This window comes from Orbicella franksi, chromosome 4 (assembly GCF_964199315.1).
Source record: "Orbicella franksi chromosome 4, jaOrbFran1.1, whole genome shotgun sequence".
NCBI lineage: Eukaryota > Metazoa > Cnidaria > Anthozoa > Scleractinia > Merulinidae > Orbicella > Orbicella franksi.
Window position 1 is genome coordinate 33,604,757 of NC_138148.1, and position 19,417 is coordinate 33,624,173.

At 40.3% G+C, this 19,417-nt stretch overlaps 2 protein-coding genes across 2 annotated transcripts; both read right to left on the bottom strand.

The window, feature by feature from the left end:
- Nucleotides 1-3,058: 3,058 nt before the first annotated feature.
- LOC145484157 (uncharacterized) lies at nt 3,059-7,138 on the bottom strand. Its single transcript, XM_081462784.1, has 3 exons — nt 6,441-7,138; nt 4,880-5,434; nt 3,059-4,170 (listed from the first exon to the last, which is right to left on the bottom strand). Exons 1-3 carry the CDS (start codon nt 6,613-6,615, stop codon nt 3,077-3,079), a joined length of 1,824 nt encoding a protein of 607 aa, XP_081318910.1. The 5' UTR covers nt 6,616-7,138; the 3' UTR covers nt 3,059-3,076.
- LOC145485727 (uncharacterized) lies at nt 6,986-9,242 on the bottom strand. Its single transcript, XM_081464346.1, has 3 exons — nt 8,633-9,242; nt 8,104-8,187; nt 6,986-7,351 (listed from the first exon to the last, which is right to left on the bottom strand). Exons 1-3 carry the CDS (start codon nt 9,122-9,124, stop codon nt 6,986-6,988), a joined length of 942 nt encoding a protein of 313 aa, XP_081320472.1. The 5' UTR covers nt 9,125-9,242.
- Between the last annotated feature and the right edge of the window lie 10,175 nt (nt 9,243-19,417).

A 19,417-nucleotide genomic window follows, 5' to 3' on the forward strand; every position in this document is an offset into this window, starting at 1 on the left:
CTGTATATAACGGACTCGGTCACCCTTTAGACTTCCTGAATCCACAATTTTATTATCTTTTACCTGTATATAACGGTCACGAGATTGGATTACGATAAACGAATAATGACAAGCTTTATTCATCAACTCGTTAAATAGCAGCCACCAAGGCAGGGGTCTCACAAAAATACAAATATTAGTACTAAACACAGCTACTAATACATGTCATCGCCTACGTCCAACACATGCTTGCGGCAGATAACATTTAAGTGCCGTCGCTTTCAAACAATAGTTAACTAGTGTAACTGTAACAACAAAACCGTGCCATACTGTTTTCACTTTCGTCATAGTTCCCAGATTATAACACTGTACTGTACTTATCAAGCTGACAGCGGCGGCTTTACACTGTATTAGGCTACTGTTTTGTAGACCAAGACAGCGCTCGGCATCAAATTTCTCTTCTATCAGCTTCCGATGCAGCCACTCACAGGAGACTTAAATCAAAGTATACTACACCTCCCTCAAAGTACACCACGGACATTTTATTGGCCTTTTTTATCGTGTTTATTGCGTTGCTGTTACTCGTTATTGTCATTAAAACGTAAATTGAGTGATTATTTGCTCATAAAAATGCTATTTATTGACTTCCAGGGGTGTTTAAAGGAAACCTGTGTACAGCGGTCACCCTGTATATAACGGTCACCTGGCCATTTCCCAAGGGTGACCGTTATATACAGGTTTGACTGTATGCTATCCCGTATTTTAAGTTAAGAACCCGTCTTACTCAATATACAGCACAATGAAATGTATGGAAATGCTCAGCGGAGAAAATTGCTAACCCCAAGTACCTTACATCAAGCGTGACCAATTTGTTCCTTTGGCTGTGAGCCAGACAATAACTACAGCTTATCAGTTTTACAACACTAACTTTAAGAAACCATACGTTAGTCCATTTAAGCACTGCAGAACATCCGAAAATCCTTCTTGTTATTTTCCAAGTAACATCAAAATGATGTGATTATATCCTTATAATCCTAAATTTCTGTCGGCGTCAATATTGGATTCGTCTATTGTTCTTAGCCTAACCGGCAGATACACGGGAAGTGTTTATTCCTTCATTGTTTCGAAGCCAAAAAACAACCGCCGGCCAAAATAATTAAATAGTTTGTTCGTTTTTTTGTTTTTTGGCCATTCAATGTGATAATTAAGATATATTTGCTTTTATCGTTTTACGCTGGACGAAGAAATTCACTCCTTCTGGCCCATCCATTCTGAATAAAAGACATGACAGGTTTCAAGCTTTCGGTTTTTGAAGGATCAGGCAACAACCAGTTTCTTGTGTCTTGTCACGTACACAAGAAAATGTTAGAAAATTTATCAATTAAATAATATTGATATTAAAATTAAAATAACAAGTTCAATTTATTGAATGATCGCATCAGGAAGCCTTGAGATATCTAAATTTTCTCTCGTGAGTATCACTTTTATTTTTCTTTAATTCAACTTTACTTAAACTGATAAAAATTGTTAGAAATTTAATAAAGTATGATTCAAAAGAAGTCCTTCGTGGCGCGCACGGTTTCTTTGACAAATCTGCCCAAAAAATAGCAGCAAAATGGCGATTTATATTCTGTTTTATAGATATATAACAAACAGTATTTTGTTTCGCCAATAAAATAGTCTTTAGTTTGTTTTGTTCTCTGTTCAGTTCTTGCGAAGCGAAGATGTGACACTACTTGCTTTTGTTGTCAAAAGCATGTTTACATTAATACTTCCGGGTCATATATAACTCTTCCCGCCTCGCTACTTTAACTTCATGTCACGTTTACTGTGCAAATATCGCATAATTTTACTCCACTTTGTTAACAAATTCAGATATATTTAGATCCGTTCTATTCCCCATCTGGCAATTTGAGAAACGACTCCCTCGCATGAGTTATCGTGCTCCATAGCGGTAGGCCTGCTGCCAGAACTTGTCCTTTTCGCTCAAATTTTGCGGTCTTGAGAAATGAGCGGCTCTTGCCGTGTAAGACAAAGTTGCTTTTTTCTGCTTTTTAGGAAGACTAACAGATGATTCTTGTGGCTTGTAAGGCGTTTGACCTGTAGAAACTTTCGACGACGCGCTTCCATCTTCGCTAACTCGGTCCTGACCTCGGCATTTCTTTGCGTCTCGAGTCCGCTGATGTTTTCTTCTGGAGAACACGAACGGAAAGCATCCACCAAACAATATCAAGAAAACAAGAATCCCAGGTTTTTTCATGCTGTTGAGATTGTTTGCAGGGATCAACCTGAATCAAATGAATTATTTCAAAGGCTCCTGTCTTTATGCCACTGAGAGGGTGGTTACTTGATGCGAAAACTACAGCCTCGAATCAAACGCGTGTTGGAATCGCTGAAGCGATTCTCCCGGCCTAGTCTCGCCACAAACCAGCATTCGTTTTGAAACCTGTCAATAGACCTAATGGATTATCACAATCATCAAATGTCTCGTGACACAAAGACACTTATGTAAATGATGATTAAATATTTATGACAATGATATCAATGTCTGCGTTTTTCTAAGTTTAATAATTTCATGAATTTTCGAGGCGCAACAGTTCTACAGGAAATGACTTTTAAAATAGGTCTTATTCACGGTAGCCGCTACAATATAGCAAATGAAAATTGTTAATCACGTGATTTCTGAGAGGAAACGTCTTCAAATCGATCGATCTTCAACAGATAATCAAATCGATAGATCTTCAGCAGAATTTTTTTCACATACATTGTAAACCGACTTACGACATTACCGCTGTGAACTGCGCTGTAAAAAAATACCTGCTTATGAGGCCTTTAACAAGTACATACAGATACACCGTTCCAGACTAAGACGATATCATTATAATTGTCTATTGTCTAATATGGCACTCGATGTGATTTAATTTTGGCACAGATGCTGGAATGTTCAGGTAACCTGATTTTCTGTGAAATGTCGTCTTTGCTGTGTTGCCCCTTGGCAGACCTCCACATGTGTAACTTGCACCATTCGAAATCTGGTGCTACCCAGGATTGAAAGAGTTTTTCAAAGGATATCTATTCTGTTGCTCCAAGACACGTATTAGCTGTCACGGACACAGTAGCAAAACTTTCTCAGATGTGGGTGTGAGGTCTTTACACAATCTGGCTGAGATCCGTAGATATTTATCCGGCTTATGTGTTCATTCACGAAAAAACGTCCCTCAGTGACTTTAACAGACGCCTCAAATATCCCGAAGCCTGGCTTTGTTCGAAATTTTACCTGATAACTGCATTCGCTGGGGCTCGACCTCGATGATGGCTGAAAAAGCGGCTTTCCGAAACCTAAGCCCATTCCGTTTTTAATTTCCCTAAACGTCTGTACTTTAACACTTGGCGCCTCCTGCCAAGCGCTTAAAATTTCATCCACTGTGAGTCTTGCACAAAGACGGCGTACTCTGGAGTCTTCTGCGAGTAATTTGTTAATGTGATCAGCGGCATGTAGAGCGCTCATGCGGACATGCGCGAGCGTCGTATTGAGAGGCAACCACTGGACACAAGGACAGAAATACTCAGGAATCTTAGCTTCTTGACATGTTCGGTTTTGATGAATTGTTGAAAAGAGGCTGGTGCCTCGAGTGAGTTCTGTTTGCGATGGGTCGGCAGGATACTTTAACACGTGCATAAAAGTTGCGTGTAAATCTAACGGGGTTATAATGATCTTCGTGTTCTGCTCGAAATTCTTCACTAATTGTGGATATCTTGCGCAGAAGCTAGCTGGAAGAGCGATGGATAGAAATGGCAACCGCTCTTCCAGTTTCCCCTGAATTGTTGATCGAAACTCCCCGGTTCGTGCACCATGGTCCCCCATAACGACAAACATGGTGTCATTTAAAAACCCGGCGTCTCGGATCGATTGAAAAAATTCGAAGAAGTCCTTAGCGGCGGCACCAAGAGGCATAATTGAGTCATGATGGCATAAACTACTCAGAAAAGTAAAGCCAAACTTCGGTGTCCTGGGATATGCTCTAAACAGGCTTTTCAGGTATTCCAGCTGAAGTGTGTGTTGAGGTTGTGAATTGAGACATTTCTCATGAAGTCCACTGTCAGAATTGTGTGGCACTGCTGACCAAAAGGGACGCGCATAATGGTCGCAAGGGGGCTCGCGGAAACCTTCGAGCCTCAAGTTGAAAGCACCTGAAAGAGGCAAAGTATAAAAGATAGCCATAACAAATTAGGTTGCAGGTTGAACTTTGCCATTGCACACAAATGCATGGAAGATGTAGATTGAGTTGCGCACAATGATGTTGAAATAGAAAGTGATTTCGCTTCTAAACCTGACTTACGTCATGTCTGGCGCAGCAGTTTCAAGGGTGCACATTGATTGCAATGTCGTGTTGTTTGTCCGGGTAATAAGTCACATAATTATATGGCTAGCTTCGTGAGCGGGCAAGATGAATCAAATCCAGCGTTGTGATTGGCTACCCGAGCTTGCAAGATGGAGCTATCTTGCCCGCTCGGGACTACCCACCGTGTCCCGCAAGAAAATTTCCCCAAAAGCCATATAATAAATCCTTTATTGACCAAGCTTGTTCGGTCAAGACGGCTGGATATTGGCCTCGTTCTTTTTTTTTCCGAGTTTATGGACCTCGACTCCGTCTCGGTCCCCAGTAAACACGCAAAAAAGGAACTTGGCCAATATCCAGCCATCTTGACCTCACACTTGATGAATAACCCATACTTTTTAAAAGGAAAACCGACCAGCCGCGCACACGCAAAAACTATTCAATTCGTCTGTGCCCGAGCACGATAATGGCACGGTTTAACCTCGTACCCAGGTCTCACTCGGTTTTGCCGTGGGAGATCTGGTGTCGAGATGAGACACGGAAAGAAATCATTTTCTTACCCATTGGTGGCGCATCTTCACTGAACAGCGTAACGTATCCATGCTCCTTTAACGTCTTAAAAATAAACGGCCACTCGTCCACGTTCCTCGCGCCGGCAAATCCAGTCCGCGCTTCGTGAAGTTTATTATTTTCTTCCACAGTCCTCCCGGTCAAAAGCGCTGTGAGCTGAGGCGTGGTCGCTTCGCCAACAAGAGAAAATCCTTTGAACATAAACGCTTGTAGCTCATCGCGAAGAAACTTGTAGGAGTCAGGCAACAGCCGCTGGAAGGTTGCCCGCGAAGTTTGATCTAGTCCCAAAATAATGATATTCAATGGCAAACCAGCTCTTTGGAGAGCTTTTCGCTGCAAAACGGCAGGTTTTGGAATAACCTGTGCATGAAAATCAGTTTGAATCATTCCATTGGGAAATTCCGCACGGATTTGAATGAAGTCGTGGTTGGGTTTTAAGACAGGACCTTTGTATTTGAGGGACGTGGGTTTTCCTAAGTTAAACCCCCAGTCAAGTCCTTCCTGTCTATGTATGGTTTGGTAATAAATCGACTTTAAAGGAGCACCTGTGAAATAAAAGTGTTATAATTATCATTATTAGGCCATTCTATAGCCAACCTTCTTTTCTTTTTCTCCACAATTCTCTTTTGCAAAATCTGTGATACAAGAAACTTAAAACGCAGACGCAACTGGTAAGTACAGTACATGCGAAGGACGTGAACTTGTGCAAATGTGAACGGCGCCTGAAGAATTCACACTCATGTCCAAGATTACACACTAATGAAATGTTTTCTCTTTATGACAAGCATCACAAAGTGTCATTTTCATATTATTTCATATTCGACAGAATTATGTGTGTTTTGGTGCCTTCTCACAAAAAAGGACACTTTGTGATGCTTATCATGAGAGGCGTGTGTCTTATATAATCCTGATCTCCCTGCTCGCCAGACTTCAATTCCCACCTTTTCCGCCCGGTTGTTCGAATGTCCTGAGATAAGATTTGATGTTTCAACAAGTTTTCTGCGACTGCTTAATAGTTTAAGATACCGTTTGACATTGTCTTAAGTTAGAAATGTTGGCCACATTAGTAAGAAAAAACCTAAATTAGTCATTGCACTTGCTATTATCGCAGTGGGACCCAACGGATCGTTTCGGTAAATTATCTGTTCGGAAAGCCTTTCTTCCCCTCCAATTTTCGTACGAGAATTGTCACCTCGAATTTTTGTGATACGAGAATTTTAATGCCTGTTGTTTTCAGAAGGATAAAAAATGTCTTTTTGGGTATCAAAAAAAGGTCAGTTATGATTTTCAGTAAGACAATAAGGCCTAAGGTTTTCGGGAAATGGACAAGACAAGCCCTAATAAATTCGAATAAATTCGAATAAATTCTCCTAGAATGACCGAGCAGATAAAGATTGTAAAGCGAAGCCTAACATTAACCTACAGAGCTTTAAAAGCACTCCAGATAACCTCATGATAAACAACGTTTTAAAGCATTTGAGACAAAACCGTCGTTGGCTGATATGCCCCTGTTTTCGTTCACAAGTTTACAGCAGTTCACAGTTAACTCACCTCTATCATGATTCGTGACAACTTCCAGAGAACCGTCGAGGTATCTTGTAAAGAGCACTCCTTCTTTTTCACAGGTCATGGGAACCATGGTTAAGAAATACTGCATGGCATTTTTGTCAAAAGGATCGATGTCCGGAAGCCGGCAGCCTGCTTCAGTCGAACTGGACGACGACATTTTAGACGGCACCACGGCACATGAGAATACTTCTTTGGTAATAAATTCTAGACGAAGAAAAGATCAAGAAAAGGCTTAAGTCTGCATACGAGCCAAGCTGGAGCTTATCCTGGTTTCTGTAACATGAAACGACTAGCAATATTTCTACTCCACCCTGGCTGAGATGCTAATCCACAGCAAGGTTACCCCCAGCATTAAGTTCGCCGGTACCCATTTATACACCTGGGTGGAGAGAGGCACTGTGAAAGTTAAGTGTATTGCCCAAGAACACAAAGCAATGTCCCCGGCTAGGGCTCGAACCCAGTCCGCTCAATCCGGAGACGAGCGCATTAACCATGAGGCCACCGCGCTTTTTCAAGTGGCTATAAGGCTAAGATGAAAGTACCAAAAGCATAAAATAAAATCCCTGAAATCCTGGACCAGTAGCAAGATACGTGTATGTTTTAGAGCGGAAATGAAAAATTGTCTTGCCTTGTTCATTCCCACGACAAATATACCGGTACTTACTGACTTTTTCCCTGAATTCAGCTTTCACGTACAATGTTGAGTTTGCCTCAGTGAAAAGATTCAAGTTCGATGCCAATGTATAAACGAATGTTTTTTTTCCTTTGAATTTGGAGATTGCTTGACAACGTTCCCCAGCAAGTTCACAAGCTTTGACAGCGTCCTGTTCTGAGTAGAATACTTGAATAGGAGCGTCACTACTACCGGTTCGTTTTGCATTTGTATGCTGCAACTGAGTGTAGAAAAGGGACAAACGTTAATGTACTGAGTGAAATACACTTAGTCTAATGTTACTCGCAATTAGGTCTATTGGCTGGTGCTTGAGTCCGGCTTCTTTGTCGTAACTTGATCTAAAGCCACTTAGCTGGCGCGTCTCTGAAGAGAACATGAAGAAACAGCTTGTTAAATCAACACTTGTTTTAATTTATGATAAATGTAAGGTAAATATTAAGTCTGCATGCGAACCAGGTGGCCCATCATGCTGCCGCGTAACTCCGGTTACTGTGGCACGAAACAACCAGGAGTATTTCTACTTCCCCCTGGATGGTATGTTAGTTTATTGCAGGGTTACCCCCCAGCATTAAGTTCGCCGGTACCATTTATACACCTGGGTGGAGAGAGGCACTGTGAGAGTTGAGTGTCTTGCCCAAGAACACAACACAATGTCCTCGACCAGCGCTCAAATCCCGACCGCTCGGTTCGGACTAACCATGAGACTACCGCGCCTCTACAAAGAATGATCAGTGCTCTAAGCATATTAGAAACAGCTTTCTTAATTATGCGGCTAGAAAACGCGTAAATGAGATTGCAAAGCAATAACTGCTACCAAGAGTTACACATCACTGCTCAGTCCCCAGCGATTCACCCTTTCTTTGCGTGTGATTTGTAAAACTGTGACTTCCTCCTTTATGCTCAAGCACCAGAGATATACCTTTCAACAATTCTTTCAAAGTAGGTGATAGCAAAGACATTTAAATCACTCACCTCAATATAGTCCTTTAAATCCGTGTCTTGGAAAAGACTCTGGTGCGCATGATCTTGGTCTGCTTGTGATGTCGCCGCCTTTGTCTAGTAAAGAAAAGGCAATCTCAGTGCACCTCTTTATCGATAGCTTAAGAATGTTTTGCTGGCGTAGAATGAATCAGATACACTCCATGAATTGAATTTTTATACGGCGCCGGAAGACAACGAATGAAACGATTCTTCTAGCTCTTTCCTTTAGTAATCCGTCCTTCTAATCCCATGTTTTTTATGTTCACTCAAACGAGATGGAGGCTAACTCGATAACCTCGCGGTTCTATTAGCCTCCATGCACAAACTATATACCATTGTCACCTTTAATTGTTATATATGTATCTTTTTTTCTTTTGTTAAGTTGAAGTTGAAGTTGATGCGAAAGGAACACAAGTTATGTCTGTGCTAAAACAGAGGAAGCACGCTGTCGCTTCAAGTTTTGTTAATATCCAGCACACGTACGATTACAAACCGAATTTACCATCACTAATTTTCTCACCTTGCTAATAATTCCGTTTCGCATTGGCAACCTTCCAGTCCTGGCAATAAATTGTTTGTATCCTTTGGTAACTGGGCCACGATCTTCTTTCCTTAACATCGTTTGATAGACTTGACTTACATGATTCTCAAGTTGGCCCCAAACGGGGCTGTAATGAACCGTCCTTAAGCTTCGAGTTGGTTTGGACCGTTTCCGTTTGGTCCATCTTTGTCCAGACTTCGAATGATCCAAAACCTCTGGATTAGCTTTTGACTGCCTGGCAGCTTTCGGGAAGGACTTTTGATTAAAGCTTATTCCCTTTCTCAGGAACGTTAGTTCAAATGTATTTAACTTGAACTCGTTATCTTGCCATTTCCACGAGCACAGCAGCAGGTTGATAAAAGCCAGTATTAGCACAAGGACAATGATGAGACAACTGCGTCGGCGAAAACGAGTCATGCGCAATGAGGGACACTTCATATCGGCTATTAAGATGTTTTGCAGGTATCTCATTTAGTTCTGCCCTTAAACAAAGAAACAAAATATCAAGTAATTGCTTTGTAAGCATGCCTAAACTCAAATCTATTGACATTTATAGGGATTTAGTAAGAGTAGGCTTATTGGACTTGCCTCCAGCCGACCATTCTTATTATACATAAATTGCTTTTAAATAGTGTACTCTTTTATCGCCGAACCTTGTCAACCGGTTCGCTCACTGGTTACTAATATAAATTGCTAGCACTGAAGGAAGAACAAAATAACTATCAACTCTTCTTGAACCAAAGTTATAAGATCTATTGTGTGATCTAGTGTTGCTAGATCATCCCATATATAAAAATATATATTTCAGCGTAAAATAATTCCCTCTCTTTTTTTGTTTTGTCTTCTTCGGTGGTAACGATTTTCCGGTAGGAAGGAAGAAAACCGTGCGGCCAAGTTAACACAGAGACGATAAGGAGTTTAAGAAAACCACGAAGGCAACGGCGACGGGAACGCCACTAAACAAAAGGTTTAACGAGCAGAACAATGGCTGTGCACGTGCGTTATAATTCTTGGTACATTTCTTGGCCGTCCTCTGCACAACAACAACTTGAAATGACCAAATTCTGCGTTGTCTGGAAATCGTGAACCACGACGACCAATTTTTCTAGATTTTTGTTTCAAATTTATCGATCACCGCATGTGTCCCAGATTTAGCTCTGTGATAGTTTTGACTTCGATAAACAATAAGGTAAATGGGACTTTGGAGTACCGCGAGATTCGTAGGTAAAATATAAAATCATTTTTAATCGACGTGGTTACTTAAACTCCTTATTTAAACTTAGCACCTGTTTTAATAAATAAATCTGTAGATGAAGTTAGTTATTCTCTACCTGTGCTGATGAGAATGGCCAGCGTGAGTCGAAAATGGAATCTTCAGCAGAAGATAGAGCCAGTTGAGCCAGAATTACAACATTGCCGTCGTAGAGTCCGTTAACATCGCTTTTCAGTGAAATACAGTGGAAAATGGCCACGCTATATTTGCTTTTGATGAATTATACAGAATCATTAATAATAACGCGAGAAAATGAGAAGCCAGCTGTGTCAACAGGGAAAGACGTGTAACGTGACGAAAGAAGCTGTCTTTCGTTGATCTTGAGAAATGCCTCACATGGGCAAATGTTAATGGTCAGCGCTGGATTACAATTAGCCTGTTCCGAGAGCGAAATTAGTCGCTGATTGCTCGCTTCCAAAAAAACTTAGCATATATATGCTCTTTTTTCATAAACGTAAAATACTCGGCATTACTTTTAAAATAATTAATTTCCCTCCTTGCATTATTTTGTAAAAGGTTGAGCAGTCTTCTTTACTTTCTTAGCTGTATATAGTAAGTTCCGATAGACATGGCAACGGGCTAAAGGTTTATGATTCGACAAACCTAACGGTATTCTTGCAGATTACTTAAAAGTATTGAATTATTTGGGTTCTTTATGTGATGTATTTTTCACGGATTTATTTAATTCTTTTGACTCAATACACACTGTTTTGCACTAAAAATATGAAATAGAGCGGTTGTATAATATTGAAAAGATTTGGTAATATGTTTATGAAATGATAACGTGGGAAAATGATAATAAGGTCTGTGTGAATAAAGACGACATTCTGACATCAGGGTGAAACTGGACTACGATATAAAATTAACTTCCCTGATTTGTTAATCTTTCTCATAGAGGATGATTTTTTTAAATTGATATCTGCTGCAGAAACTCCGAGCTATGATAGTTTTAATGTTAATCGATGTACAATTTATTTAATGAACATTTGCCTTAAGAGAGTTCAGATCTGATATCTGCACATATTTACGACTTCAGTCTCTTGATGCCAAAATAAGCAAGAAAACCAGCTAAAACTTCAACTAAGTATGCTTCACGTTGCTTAGCAACTACACTGACCAATGACATCGGTACAGCCGGAACTCTGACAACCTCGTCCCCAGGGTCTTCTCTCACTTTCCAAAATTGCGCCAATTTGAAAAGTTGCCAATGCACTAAATTCCATACTGTTCATTTGCAAAATCCAAGAGAGTATGATTGTGTATCAGGCGCTCGCGCGAGTAGATAGCTGGAGCGGTGATCGAAAGCGAAAATGCGCGCGTGGGCGCAAACACGCAAGGAATAAAAAGAAATTTCGACACTGATGCGGTTAGTTATAGGATGCCAGCCACCATTGCTGTCTCAGCTTACCTGCCAAAACTACATGTACACACAAAAAAACAAATTTGTACAGATTATAATTAAATCTTTAATTTGGGAAATAAAAACCAACAGAAAAGAATCAGTTTGTTTTAAAGACTCGAGCATGCGGTGAAAACCTGTTAGTTTTATTAATTTTAAGGGAAAACAAACAGAATGGCACATGGCTGATTCAGTCTGACTTGTTTCCTTGATTCACTTGTAATTATCCTTCAAGAATACAAAACATTTATCACTTTTCGTTTTCGCGTCATGTCGCAATTCCTCCTTTATCAACAAAGTTCATTTTTTCACCCAATCACAAAAAACTTGTTATTTGTTTTAGCTTGTCAAATGTTTAAAAGTCAGAACATCTGTTCTGTTCGCATCATTAAGTTGCAGTAGTTTCTAAGCGCTCGGCTATTGTGTTTTGTTTTGTTGTAGCAATAATGTGAGTTCGCGCGCTTCTCTCGAGACAAAACAAAAGAAATGGCCAACCTAAACAGCGTGAATTTTTTCAGGTAGCTTTGTATGGCTTCTCACTTTATGATCAACAGAAAAACAGCGGCCTTTTACGATCCTATGAAAAGAAGTGTCACAGCTCATCATATCCGTATGTATCCAACGTTTAACACGGGAAGAATAAGTGCTGTTGGTACAAAACTACACCACAAAGATGTCCCGATTAGGGGCAGAAAAATGCACAGTTTTGTTCAGAACGTTGAGCTTCAAAGAAATTTGTCTTTAGTGAGTCCAGGTGGATTTTTGTTCCGTTTAAACAAAGATTCACACAAAGATGAAGGAGTTCAGTCACACCGGCAGAGGAATATTAAACGAGATAAAAAGCGAATCCACGACAAAACAAGCCAAGAAGAGTTTTTCTCAAGTGTGGTTAGTTACGATCAACGAGACGTATCTTCAATTATCCAGAACAGCATTTTACAGAGAAGGAATCTCGCGCTTAAATCTGCAAGCAGACTGCAAGAGCTGCGAGTCGAAGGCGCTAATAAATTTTTGTTGAAAGGTGATAATCTACAAAACAAACGCGTAGATGCTTTGTCGATTGATTTTAAGGCAAGAAAAGACGGGGTTAACCTTTTGCCACGACTGAGAAAACCCCAAACTATGAAAGACATCGATATAAAAAGAAGACGAAAGTTAACGGATTTGAAAACACGGTATTCCCCGCTATCTATCAACAGTAATCAGATATTGCTAAGGCAACCAGAAGTCTCCATAATGAAAGAACTTGATAACTGTCCGGAAAAACAGAGAACACAGACTAATTCAAACGCAGATTGCGCGAGGAATGTTCTTCAATATGAAAGCCATGGGGTTATTTCGGAGCCAGAACGACCTCAAACCAGGCGAACCATCAACGTTTTCCTACCAGCTATTGCAACAGACGAAGAACTCTGACAGATAATTCCGTTCCTGAACTGTCATAACTAAAACGAGAAAAGCTACATTTGAGTTGACAGCAAGGCCGGGCAACGTCGATATTGAGGTTCAGGTGTACACAAGACAAAATGACAGATCCGTGAAAAGAAAATGTCAAAATTGTCACTTCCAGTTTAAGCAAATTTACACTGAAGTGAGAAATCTACGCAAGCAAGGCCGGAAATATAATAAAAACTCATACAGTCGTGACCAAAAGAGGAGCCGAGTTTTACGTTGGAAAATGTTTGCCATATTTTTCAGACCATCCGTTTAGTTAAACAATGAATGCGGCACACAGGACATGCTCCAGATGAATATGAGAATAAGGTTTCTGCTTCTTCACTTAATATTTCGGATAAAAAAAAACTTTACATGTACAAATTACCTGTAGATACCTACACGGGTGATCTGCGCACGACTGCGGGAAGAGCGTGTATGACGCAGGCGTGAATCAAGCGAGCCTCGCGCGTTGTGTGATTTTCACCCAAGAGCCACCAGAGAAGGTACACAAGAAAAAAATTATTTTTACCCTACCGTCGAAGTTACAACTTGTAAAATATAGAAACATATTTGTAATTCATCCAGATTTAACACATACCCATTTATAATTATAACGCAAGTAGTACTTCAAAGGGCCTAAAATTCTGTGGGCACATCAGAACATTGGTGCTGACAGGAGCCATAATCGGGGATGGAGACCGTAAGTCTCGGGATTCGCGCACACCTATGATATGGGACAATTTTTCTATTTTTAGAACAAATTGCGCCATCCTGACGTCATATATCCGCGCGGATTCACGCACATGTCGGGGGCTCTCGCGTGGATGTTGTCACGTTGCGTGATCAAATGGTGAGAGTTGAGAGATTCTCTTGCGTATTTTTCACAGCGATGGCAGGGAATAAGGCAGGGAATACGAACCAGGGCGCTTATATGTAGTTTTATGCTCTGAGCTTAACGGAAAAGGTGGGTTTTTCAGGGTCGAAAACAAGAATTCAATCTCGCGCTGGGAATGAATAATAAGATCTGCTCACGTTAGTCGTAAGCTTACGCGTATGTTTTTGCGTTTGTTCTTACTTAAGAATATAGCAAGAAAACTCTCTACTCTGGTATCGAGTTAATTTGTGAGTTTCTCAGACAATGCTTCATTAGAACCAAAACCTGTTTTGATGGTTTCTTATTGTTTCTGCTTGTTTGGTGAGCTTGCAAAAGTTTTTGAAAGGAAAGTCTGACGCGTACAATCAGCTCATTTGCATAGTGCAGCTCGTGCACTCTCAAGTCCGAGTCGGTGTTTTCAATTGTCAACAAATCTTGACAAAGATTTTCTTTCGTTATCTTTTGTGCTGAGATGCTGTAACAAATTTCACGAACGCAAAAAAGGCTACCAACATCATGTGTGTTTCTACAACATAAGCATAGTGAAGTTTTACACTGCGAAAATGAAAATAGACGAGGAGTTTTGATAAGTCGATCAACAAAATCGAAATCGTTATTCCAACTTGATTAACGAAAGCGTTATCGTAACTTTGCTGATTATTTCTGCTTTATTCACATATTTTCAGCTTAGCTTTTAATATGTTCTCAAATATTTATCAATCTTAAACATATTTAAAAACTATAGAGTTATTGTTTGAGTTCGATGGACGCTTTCACACGAAAGTGCGGCCTAAGCTAAGGGGCGGCGGAAGTACAATTTGTCATGTTTACTGACTGTACAAAACACGCATCGGCGGGCGCTCTCATTCATCGACAACAGAGAATTCACTGGATTTTTACACGAATAAAACTGAGCGGTATCTACGGACGTTAAGTTATTGGGCTTTGATGAAACATCAAGCGTTGCTTACAATTCAAGCGAAACTTAAACAAATTCTGACAAATTCCTCGCAAGCGTGAGGCAAGAGGAGCTAGGAAACTATGAAGTCCTGAAGCTCTGCGATATCTAATATATCCAGCTAGTTTTTTTGCTGTGTAATGAAAAAGCTGTTAATCTTCAACATATGTGAAATTTAAAGTGGAGTAATGTACAGCTCATGTAAAAGAAGCATCCGTCGGAACACAACTTGGTCAGCGATATATATAAGCTTACAGCGGAACATACATAAATTCGACACTGTCTTACTTCACTCAAACTGGAGCAGCTTACGAGGAAATACTTAAGCAAAATTCCAACAGACGTAAACGCGTTGAGTTGTGGGCCAAAAACATAAAAAATTTCGGAAATTTCGGACGCCATTTCCCCCGCGCGACATGCGCTAAAGTCTTCGCAGCATGCGCGCGCGTGTGCCGCAGGCGATGGCGCAATTTGTTCTAAAAATAGAATTATTGTCCCATATCATGGGGACAACCCCAATACTAGAAATGGCGCGCGCTTACGGTCTCCGTCCCCGATTATGGCTCCTGGTGCTGACTAAGACTTTTGACATGGTTGGTTGACATGGTATGGCGCATAAATGGTCAAGAACTTTTGCCACTGATCATGCGTCACATTCATTCAGTTGGAAGAAGAGAGGAAACAAAGCTATGTAGATCTCTTGCAGACCTTGCAGTCGCCTTTTCTCACATGAAAATAAGAAGACAAATGATCCCACAAAAGCGAACATGGCCTCGAAAGAGCAAAGGCGGCCCCTTTCCGTTCTCCAACACTTCGAGCTAGAGAGAAAAACTGTGAGACTGCAAATAGTTTCTGGAAGGAGGAAAATTAACATCTGGCCTTAAAACATTTCATGAAAAAGAGAGGGGTGGCATAATTTCTAAAGCATTAATTTTAAACACGATATAGCTTTGGGATATCATTTTGAGCAAGAGGTTCAGCAACCTTAATTGTTTTTTTTTGGGGGGGGATCATATATTGTCACGTGACTTGTCAAGGCTATTTTAGCTCAAATTTCTTTTTAGCCAAACGGCACTGCTTTTTACAGCATCTAGGAAGCTGTAGCCTGTGTACGACCGCCTCCTCCTCTCAAAAAAAAATCGGGGATTTTTTGAAGGGAGGGGACGGCTGTATACAGGCTAGGAAGGTGGCATTAGCTCTATAATATTAATCATTTCCGTATCCAGACTTGCTGAGTTTTTTTTAAATCAAATCACGTGACCTGATTTGCATATATCATTCAGATAGATAAATGTGACAAAATTTGCAAACCTATTAATCTGAAAAAGTTTTAGGTCAGCGCGGTGAAAACCTTAGAAGATAGACCACCCCACTTTGGTTCAATAAAGTGAGGGCCATGCCTTAAATTGTCTTGAAAACGGAATAGGAACTCGCAGAAGGTCAAATAATGACTGCGCGCAAATGCAGGGGATTAGGGTTCGCCGAGAGATCATATTCTCTTGGGTTCGCCCGTATACTCTTTCTTTATAAGAAAATTGTTATTTAGGCCGGGGCTGAATATTCTTATTTTTTCCGATTTTAGGCTGGAAATATTCTTTTTAGGCTGGAAATATTTCAGCCTGCATATTCTTATGAAATATATTCCTATAAAAAACAGCGTATTTTCCTCCTCGATCCCACGCCAGCAGATAAAGGCGGATTTGGATTTAAAATCGCCTCAAGAGTATTAACTTACAATATGTTGAACGACATATCGACGTCAATTGAAGTCTCCTGAAGGTATCACGGATCTATTTCCACGAGATGTATAAGCTAATATAACAAAAGATGAAATTGTGAACCTATATCATGCTATAGAATACAAACCATTATGGAAAGGATTTGTCAAATAACAAGTGCAATCTCTTTTCCGGCGGCTTTGTGTGGTTGATTTGTGTTGCAAACGAGAAAAGGATAAAAAATATTAAGAGATACGATTAAACAAATTAGTGAGGTTCTAAGCCGATTTTCTTTCAAGACGGCGCGGACGTCTGTAAAGCCAATCCAGCGTGTCGATACAGGTGTTGTTACAAGATAACATGCAGTTATGAACTTGCACGATATATTTTTTCTCACGAAAACTGACACAATTATAATTAAAAAGTTCAAAAAAGAAAAAATCCACACATCTTTATTTTGTCCTAGAGACGGCTGAGATAGACTCGCTTGTAATTAAACATCATGTAAGTGATTGCTGATTGTCTATAACAGATTACGGCAAAATATTTAAATAAATTGCGATTGAAGACATCTACCAGGGGACCCATTTATCAAACCTATTATTAAGATATAGTTTTTTCCTTTGTTAGATCAGTAAGGCAGGTACTCCGGTCTGTAATGCCGCTTTCATCACGGCCTTGACACAAAACATAATTGCTTGTCCTGTGCTTGACTGATCTTAGATTTGCAAAACTATTTTGAACACTCTACACGAAGTATGGCGCCATTTTCATCATGCAGTGGAGTAAAATTAATTGTCAAATGCAGTAACTGTGAGTGATATTTTCACGCAATCTACTGGAATATAAATCAGAGATTCCTTAATTACATGTACCTGAGACGAGAAAATTAAGGACCTTTCATTATATTGTCTAATATAGTGGTTCGTAATGATATGCCTAAGACGGAAGTGAAACATTCAGTTTTACATGTACAGCATTCTCAAGTCGCTATTTACTGAATGGGATTAAAAATTGGACGGTGATTAAGTTTCAAAAATCTTGTTAACAGCATTCAGGGTGTTTTATGAAATGATAATCCACGACCGGCTTTATTTTGAGACAATTCTACTAGGGTAAATGCCCACGGTGCAGTTCTGAAAAACCACTTGTGTTTGGAACCGATAGTTGGGAAGTAACTTGGCAAACTGCCAGGTTGCTTGAACCTGGACTTATTGTCATTAATTGACTAACAGATAAAATGCCAGCCCTCAAGTGAAGCCAAGGCCCGCATTGAGAGATTCACCAAAGAGATTTTGGGAGTAACTGAGGAAATATGTTGCTAGTAACTACAGTCTTGAAGAAAACGTTATTGCTCCAGACATAAGAAAAGGTAATCGAACATTTGTTGTTCGAGTTTAGCTTCAGTAATTGATATGGGACTGGCTGTTCAGAGCAAGATTAAGCTTATCCGGGATTATAGGATTTTTATAACTATCCAGTTTTTTGCTTATATTTTTTCCTTTAGGTTTGACTTCAACAGAGAAACTGAAAGGTGTTTAAAAGTTTTCTTGTGGTAAATAAAGGAAAAGAAACACACACACTTTTAGTTACGCAAATGAAATGGAAAAAAAAAAATTCATAAACTTCCAATCCTGGATTAACCCTAATCGGATTTCGAACGAAAATGCCCATCCCTCATGATGTTTGACTAAGAAGGTTAGGAGTGCGGCAATTTAGAACAAAATCAGCTAATATGAATGTTTTATCCATCGTAAGGTTACCCTTCAGTATCAGTTAAGTTCGTTGGCACCCGTTCCAGGACCCGTTCATACACCTGGCCAGGTACAGGTAGAGAGAGGCACTGGTAAGGGGTGAAGTGTCATGCGCAAGCTAAAGTTCGAATCCAAACCCTTCGAACCGGGATTCAGCGTTCTTACCATTAGGCCACTCCCTACAGAACATGCAAGACTGAAAAAGAAGTAACACTGATAAGCTAACCCTGCACTGGCTGATCTCACCAGAACGCATTCTGACAACTGCCAACCGTCTCGGTCGAAAATGGTTGGAGAAATATTCTAGTAGAATAAAAGTATATTAAAAGTCGCGATCAGTTCTACTTTGTAAGTATGTTCACCAACGAAGAATTAAACTCGGCTCGTGTGTGCTAAATAGCGCGATGCACCCTGCAGCTACTCCAATGTAACCAAATCAACACCCGAGCAAAACCGGGTTGCGGTCGGAAGACTTTAATTTGACCATGATGCGTTGCGTGCTGAGCGGTACAAGAAACCCCTGGAGCGAGCGTGGAGAGACCCGTCTCTCCTCGCTCGCTCCAGGGGGCGGTAAGATGAGAGACCCTGGGAACGAGGTTGGAAGCCTTCTTTTACACCAGGAAGTGGAATTAGTGGCTACGCTGTGAAAAGACTTCATATAGCGCTCGTCTTTGATATTGCTCCCGTCAGATTAACAAAGACCGTGCATGTAGGCGTGTCCCATGCAATTAAAAACACTTAACTACTCGGACCACTCACTAGATGTACATTAACATATGTTTAGATATGTTTGCTTGCTAAAACCAGGGTTAAATATGGTACGTGTGGCCCCTAATCGACAAGTTGCAAGGAAAATTGTACTTGTTAGCTGGAAAGATAAGGGAACTTAATTGTGAAGAATACAAAAGCAAAAACCGACACAACGTAGAATGATTTTTTGAAGGTGTACTATATTTCGGCTGGCCAAACCAGCCTTCTTCAGGTACAAGTTAATTGTAATTTATTCGGACATTTCAGCTGCTTTGAATAGTTCCATAACGTGATGTACGTCACAAAAATGCGGAACTCTGAATAACAATGTGTTTTCAGATGGCCTTATCTCTTTAATTGTACAGTAATTCTTTTTCCGGAATTCGGTCCTTTGAACCTCATTTGCAAGGTATTTTCACATCCGCTTTCTAACCAAGGGCGGGTCTGCTTTTTCTTTACACCGGAAACACGGGAAAAAGCTCAAGAAAATTTACATTTTTAATTTTAACTAATTCCGCTTTGCGAGTTCCAGGCGAGTTCCAGGCGAGTTCCAGCGGCATAACGCGAAAGTCTAAAAATAATCATTCTTGAACCTCTGTTA